Genomic DNA, 7,577 nt, shown 5'->3' with positions numbered 1-7,577 from the left:
TAAATATCCAAATCCTGTCTGTAATTTAAATTGGGTTTCTGAGCATGAAGTAATTTATTCTGTAAACTGCTGTGAAGTTTGCTGATGACTTCTGGATTTGAGGACTACAGAATTAATAATAGATACCAGAGAAATGGATGGAGAACAAGAAACTACACTTAGCAGATACGCATTTTATTCCTTTCTCTGTAACAGACTTGAAATGTGACTAGTATTTTTTTTTTCCTGACGTGTCTGTTTCCTGATGCCTAAAATAAGGGTAAGAATACTTTCATAAAATTATTTCAAGATCCTCAAATGAAAAGGGCTTGATACTACGTATCAAAACAAGTAGCTCATATGTCTCTCCCAATAAGAAGAGAAAGTGCTTATAAAGGACTAAACAAGCCTCTGAAAGTTTTACTAGGTACCTCTTATGAATGTAAATAGCATCTCACTGTGTTACGAGGTATGATCAGCAGCTCTGAAAGGCTTTCCCTTTCACTTTTTTTTTTTTTTTAAATGAGACATTGTGTTTAATTAAATCTTAACTTTCAAGAGTAACATGCTTGGAAAAGAGTATTTATGCAAAACTAAGGTGTATACTGGGATCTGTCGTAAAGAATTACGTACTGAGGGTCTGTATTGCGGTGTCTTCCCTAAAAATTTTCAGAGGTCTCACGCCTTCGATATAGGAAGCTCACAAGCGTCTCCTGCTGGACGTTGGCATACTGACAGTGTATTTTTGGCTGCTGCTTAAGGTTGCAGCGCGGCTTTTCCTTTAACTGTGCCATTCTGACCTCTCCTACAACTGTAGAAACTTCCCCCCCCGGTGATTTTATGCTATTTAAAACACAAGCGAGTTTAAATAAATACTTTAAAGTTGTAATATTTAAAATATACTCTACTCTCAACTGTTCATAAGATTAAATAATTTCTCCCCTGGAATGTCTGAGAACAAAACTGCAAGTGTGTGTTTCCCTTCTATTATTTCTTCATCTTGCTGCCTGAACATTAAGTTTGCAAACCTGCAGGCCCATACATTTTTTGTTAAATGCATAGTTAGACTGTCTAAAGAAAATATTAATGTTTTTAAAGGTAAGTGTGGTGTGTTTCTTTTTGGTGGCATTGAAAACTTGAGCTTCTGTCTCTAAACAACTTTCAAAATGATCTGTCCATCAGTATTTTTGGTAGGAATATCTCTTGGTCTCATTTGTTGACTAACTGTGGTTCACCAAAATTCCTCATGGAAAGTGAGGCCCTACTCTTCTTGTATTTTACAAAAAGATCATGCCATGTTTTTAGTACTGGTATGTTATAGCTCTTCCTTGTGAATAATCAGATGAAGAGCAGCGGTGAACTAAAAAGACTTTTTATACCTCCTCTACTTTTTTTTTTTTTTTTTTTAAATATTGCCTTTCAGTTTGTTTTACAGCATTTTCAGCCTATTACCTATGATGTTGAAAAGCTATGCAGGTGAAATGCTAGACACTACGTGGAGTTGGTCCTGCACTATCACTAAAGTTATCCCTAATCCATGTAATAGCTAGCCTAAAGCAATGCCCCTCATGTGTCCTATTTGCATTGCCTCTTAATTCACCAAACTAAAAGAGTGAATGAGGAAAAAGGCAGGGAAAACACTTACAGAAGTAAGCTACTATAATAATGTGAAAATAAGGTACTTGTAGAGGTAAATGGGAGAGGGAAAGAAAGCAGGCCAGGCTTCTGTCTTTGTTTTGTAATTATACTTACATATGTTTCTTTCCTTGAAGAGTTCTTCTCAATTACACACTTTATTTTTTTTGTTTTAAATCTGTTTTGATTTCATACTGACCTCAGCATGGTTCCATAGACCTTTAAGGCAAATTCTAATCTGTTGAATATCCTGTTCCTCTGAATTTGTCTACGTTGCGATTTGCTTGCTGTAGACAGCAAAAAAAAAAAAAAAAAAAAAAAAAAAAAAAAAAACTTTGTATATCACAAAGATCTTACAGTGTGCCTTCATCATAGGTCAAAAAAATACTAATTAAATGACCTGAGATCATCTCCTCCCCAGCAGTTCAGGTTCCCATTGCTTGTATCTGGTAGCCTAGGGCCTGTCTAGGTCAGTACTGTTGGGTTATTAATGATGTCTTAATGTTTGGTGTTTAAGCCACCGATAAATGTTCCAATTTTTGTCTGGTCTGAACGTGCCTTACTAAAGTCTGCTAATTCAGACTTTGAGGGTCCTTGGATGTTGATGTGAACTACTATGGTTTCTGAGAGAACAACCCTCATGCTGGTATTATTCACATCTTTTTGGTTACTTTTTGTATGCATAAAGCAGTAACCTATTGCCATTTGGGGTAGGGTGGAGAAACGGCATGTTTGAATGGCAAAAATCATTGTCTGTTTACTTATGGGTGTATCAGCTCTTTGTAGTTTTTGGGGGAAAACTTAAAGCTTTTGTGTTTACTAAGTTTAATGTAGAAAGTTTATGTGCATGGTGAGACGATGTATAATCCATCAGTTTCTTTGAAGTTTAAATCTTCTGAACACTTAGTTTATCCACAGAACAGTGCACAAGCAGATACCTTATTTACAAAGTAATATTTGCATGTTAAAACAGATGAGAATGCAGTAGTTGATATGTAACTGGAGGAAAAACCTTATTCCATCCAGGGACTGTAGGATCTAAATAATAGGGAGACCTGTAGACTTGTCATTTCATGATCGGTCCTCTCTTTTTTCTTTAGACAAAAGGCAAGTTTTCGTTAATTAATCTGTTATCAGACTTTCCACTATTTCTTGAGGACTAAACTGTTAGTGATTGCACGAATCAATAACACAACGATGATTTTTTTAAAAAGTAATTATTTAAAACAAAACAAAACAAAAAAAAAAAAAAAAAAAAAAAACAACCAAAAAAACCAGTACCCTGACCCTACTGGTATGAGGGGGAGTTCTGTCTCTGACTTCAGTGTAAATGGGACTCTCATTGCTGTGTTGCTTATTTGAAGGCTTTTCATTGTGTGAACGTTATCAGATTAATCAGCTAACTGAAAAGAAATTTTAATTTCCCTTGCTTATGATATAGCATTAATTTTACTAGCTCATTCTAACAACCTATTTGGTTGCACTTTACCATTGTGATCATGTTTAAGCACTGTTTCTATTAAGCCTAATGAAAATTATTTTAAATCTCTATCTTGGTAGATTTATTGAAGACTTTTTCACTGTTCCAGGTGTCTTTTGGTGACTACTTCTACTGTTTGTTTCAGAAATAACACTGGTATCTTTATTCACAGAGCCAAAGTCTCAATCAGAAGATGTCAGACTCAATAACGTTCAATATTCTGAAAAGAAATAGGCTAACATCTCCCAGCAGCAATTTTAGATACTCTGATTTTAAAGACACCCGTTCCCCTTCAGTGTTTATGGACAATGATCCTGAAGCAGAACATACAGAAACACCGAGTGCAACAAGTTTATCTTCTCTGCAAGAGCATTCTGACCATATTCGCACAAACACCCTCTGGTCCGTATCATCATCTATTGAAAAAGAAATGAATTCTATCTCCTTATCAGAAAGAAGAGAAGCAAATAGAAGTACAGATATTTTTGAAACTCCTAAAGCGAGTAGAAAAGGCTTCTTGCTACGCAGGAGACTGCTTTTATCCAAGGCTGCTCCAGCTGGCACAACTGCAGGATCCTGTGAAAGACAAGCTAGCCCTTCAGGAAGCGGTAGGAAAAAACTATTCTCTTGTGTTTCGAGCTCTGAAGAAAAACCTTCACAAATTGCTTCAGGTTCTTCAAAAGAAAACAGTTGCAAACACCTGACAAGTAGCACTTCAAAAATAGAGGACTCTAGTCCTAATGTCCCCAAACGGAGACTGTCATTTTCTCAACAAAGGAGTTCTACGCTAGATGAGACCAAAAGTAAGGACCCCTTATCACTAGAAACAGAATGTTTATCACCAATTCAGTGTAAGGATGCTTGTGTTAGTAACGCTAGTGAATTTGGTGAGAGTGTTAATGAGGGGTTGCTTCAGACCCCTACTTACAGTGCATTACTTGAGGCCAATGAGAATAAGTTACTGACTACTGTTGATAGGCTTGTAGAGAACTTTAACTTTGAGCTGTGTAATAGAAACACTCCCCCTGTTAAACTGACCAGTTACCCAAGTCTTTCAACACCTGAGGACAGCGGATATAATTCACTTCAACTAGACAAATCAGGAGACTTAGCGTCTGATTATGAGGGTTCTTTCCAAGAGTCATGTCAAAAACATAAAGAAGATTCCAAAATTCAAGGCAGTAAAAGAAAAGCAAGAAAGCTTGAGCGAGTTAGAAGGTTATCCACTCTTCGGGAACAGGGCTCGCAGTCAGAGACAGAAGATCATTATGGCAGTCCTTCTAATTCAGAATATATGCTAACAGAAGAAAGAAATGTCAGTGAAGACCACGGGGTAGTTCTAAAAGAACAGACAAGTGAAGACTTAATTGTAAATTATACAGATCTCTCCAGAACTCCAGCTCTGCAAGTAGTCCATGAAATTTGCTTGCAAAGAAAAAGATCAGACCAAAATCAAGTATCAAAGAATATTAATGGAACAGAAATACTTGCATTAGAACACGTTCTTTCTGGACTTATTGGCAAGAAAATGGGCCTTGAAAAATTAGATATTTTAACTGAATTAAAATACAGAAACTTAAAACACATTCTTGCTATAGTTTTAGGTGCTTTGACAGTGGAAAGTCTCTGCAGGTAGGTACTACTGCTGTTCCCACTCCCCATGCCCAAAATGTTGAAAATGCATTTCTGATAATAAATTAGAATAATTTTTGGAATAATTGGGATCGTCAATAGAATTTTCCTCAAATTAAGGAAATCAGAAGGGGTTTGTCACTGGGGCAATCAAGCGGTTCTTTCTATGTTGTTCTAAAAATACATTTGAGGGAGGAGTTGGGGAAAAAGGAGGGGATTAACAAACTTAAAACTATTATAGTACTTGTAAATTTTAACACATTACCATTTTTTTATTTTTATTTTTTATTTATTTATTTTTTTTAGAATCTGGGGAGTCAGTTCTTCTCATTAGAGGTTTCCTAATAATGCATGGAACTCAGAACACGTTTTCTAGATTTCTCTTGCAAATTTGATTTCCTCAGTCACTTTTAAGCACAAAGACAAAAATGCTCAAAGAATATTGCCTCACGGGTAAAGTTCTGGATTCATTTGAAATCAACAGAAATTGTCACTTACTTCAAAGGAACCAAAAGTGCCATGTGTTACTAGTTACAAAGGGAATGTGTAGAAGTATAATGGCACAGATTTTTAGAGGACTTAATACATAAAAATGTGACTTTAGGAATAAAAATGAAGTGTCTTATGTGTAGAGAAGAAACATCTGATTTTGTAAGCCAAAGATATGTTGTGTTATTTATATTGCAGTCATTCACTAGATTTGTCTATGTATTTATGAACAATGGTGTGGAATACATTAAGTTTGTTTCATGACAGTACAGTGAACTCCGCTAATATATAGCAATAGTCTGTAAAATGACCAAAATAGTACGTGAAATCATGCAAAAAAAAAAAAAAAAAATCTGAAAAAGGTAATTCTACTGTTATGGCTTCTGTGCTACCCTGTGAAAGTGGATAATTTTTTAAATTCATTTGTTCCAGCATTTGGAAAGTAAGCAAAAACTGGCGTGAAATCATTGTACAAGATAAAAGTGCAGATAAGAGGAGAAAGTTGTACATAAAGCAGCTGAAGGAAGAAGCTGGGGTAAGGCTTGTCTCAAAGGTAATATTTTTCATGCATGAACAAATGCAGGTCAGAGGAAAGAGTAAAGATCTTGCAAAACTATAGAAAGGTAGCTGATAGCAACAGTTCTCACTAGGGTATGTAAAAGATTCTGACATGAGATTGTCATTGCTTTTATTTCTTCTTTTTCATCTGGCCCCAGTTTGAGTAGCAGTCTTTCAATCATGTGATTTCCCCTTTCCCCAAATCCTGAGGATCTCTTCCTAAACTGATTCTGGCTTTGGATCTTAAACTCTGTTTATACCTTTGTGTCATGCTGTTGCTCATTTCCCATTTCACTGTAGTCCATTAGAACCCACTCTGGGCTACTTCCCAAATGTTTTCAGTACTGCTTGTTGCTGAGCTTCTTTGTGGTGTACTTCTGAGCATATAGATCATATAGATCTATATCATAGATGATCTAGATCGTCATAGAGCATATAGAAGAGCATATAGATCACTTGTTTTTAAGGAGTTTCTTGAAAAAGTAGCATAGTATTAATAGGAGTATTTTTTTTTAAGAAATCCTCCACATGTACACGCAACACTTCAGGATAACCTTGCTTTAACTGTGACAAAACTGTTTGATCACTTAATGCTTGATATTGAGAGGTATCCTAATTCAGAAATATAAGGATCAGTAGCGAGTAACCAAGTGCTAAAGACTGGCTTCTTTACCTGCTCATGGGGCTTTGTTTTTAATGGTTCCTATCTTGTCCCCTTACTAAATACAAACTTCTAATGGGAAATACAGGCACTATACATCACTTTCATTTTTAATGTGTTGTTGCAGGGGAAAACCTAAAATATGAAGCAAAACACAGTTGCAAATTCTAAATTAAATAAAACCCTGATGTGCCTCCTTTTCTTTTTCTTTCTTTTTTTTTTTTTTTCTTATAATTATCAATCATAACAGGAATATTTATTGAAAGCTGAAGATGCTGCCACAAGACTTAATGTTCTCAACAGATCTGCTCTAAGGCCTGTTCAGGCTCAAGCCAGAACTCCTGTACAAACACCGCCTTCTCGCATTGAAGTTACTCCCAGGAGATGTAATTCTGTTCCCCAATTAACTACTAGACAGGAAGAATACATAAAAGTAGGTCTCTAACACACTCTTAATTTTGGGGCTTTGGAAAACTCTAAATTACAAGAACTAAGTATCTCTTGTCTCCCTCTTGCTGTAGGCTGCTAAAACACTGTTCACCGATGAAGCTCTGAAACCTTGTCCAAGATGTCAATATCCTGCAAAGTATCAATTGGTAAAGAAACGGGGGCTATGTAGCAGAGAGGCCTGTGCATTTGAGTTCTGTATTTTATGTCTGCATTCTTTCCATGGGTCAAAAGAATGTAATAGTTTATCTGCAAAACGGAAGAACAAAGAAGATGCTCCTCCAGGAAGTGCCCAAAGCAAAAGAAATTTAAAAAGACTTTAAATTTGTAAGGCATGCAAGTCCTTACACTTGATTCTTTTTACCTTCTCCTGAATTCCCAGTCTTGTTCATATTCTTAAGTATGCACATTTTGAAAGTCTAATTTGTTGTGTTTTTGCTGATTTATCAAGATAATTTCTCATGTATGCATCTTAATTGTTCAGTATATTTTATGGTTATGAAAAAAGTGAGTATTTTAAAACATTTTATGTATTCTTTTACCTGTCATGTAGTAGTTAGGCACTTACTAACATCTTAAGTATTCAATAAAGTATCTTAAATGTAGTCTTCAGTATCTAGCTTACAGCATCTCATAGGTGTTTAAAAATGTGATTCTTGTCTTAATGACAAATTAAAGAAAAAACTTTTTTTTTAA

The 7,577-nt window shown here is 35.5% G+C and overlaps 1 protein-coding gene across 1 annotated transcript; it reads left to right on the top strand.

Annotated features, from left to right (window-relative positions):
* The first annotated feature begins 3,287 nt into the window (after positions 1–3,287).
* Positions 3,288–7,204, top strand: FBXO43 (F-box protein 43). The gene is made up of 4 exons (XM_032181154.1): positions 3,288–4,726; positions 5,648–5,750; positions 6,685–6,867; positions 6,956–7,204. The coding sequence occupies exons 1-4, from the start codon at positions 3,288–3,290 to the stop codon at positions 7,202–7,204; spliced, it is 1,974 nt and encodes a 657-aa protein (XP_032037045.1).
* Positions 7,205–7,577: the final 373 nt, after the last annotated feature.

Source organism: Aythya fuligula, chromosome 2, assembly GCF_009819795.1.
Source record: "Aythya fuligula isolate bAytFul2 chromosome 2, bAytFul2.pri, whole genome shotgun sequence".
In the NCBI taxonomy this organism is placed as follows: Eukaryota; Metazoa; Chordata; class Aves; order Anseriformes; family Anatidae; genus Aythya; species Aythya fuligula.
The sequence above is the reverse complement of the archived record's forward strand: the minus strand, read 5'-3'. Positions and strand labels throughout refer to the sequence as shown.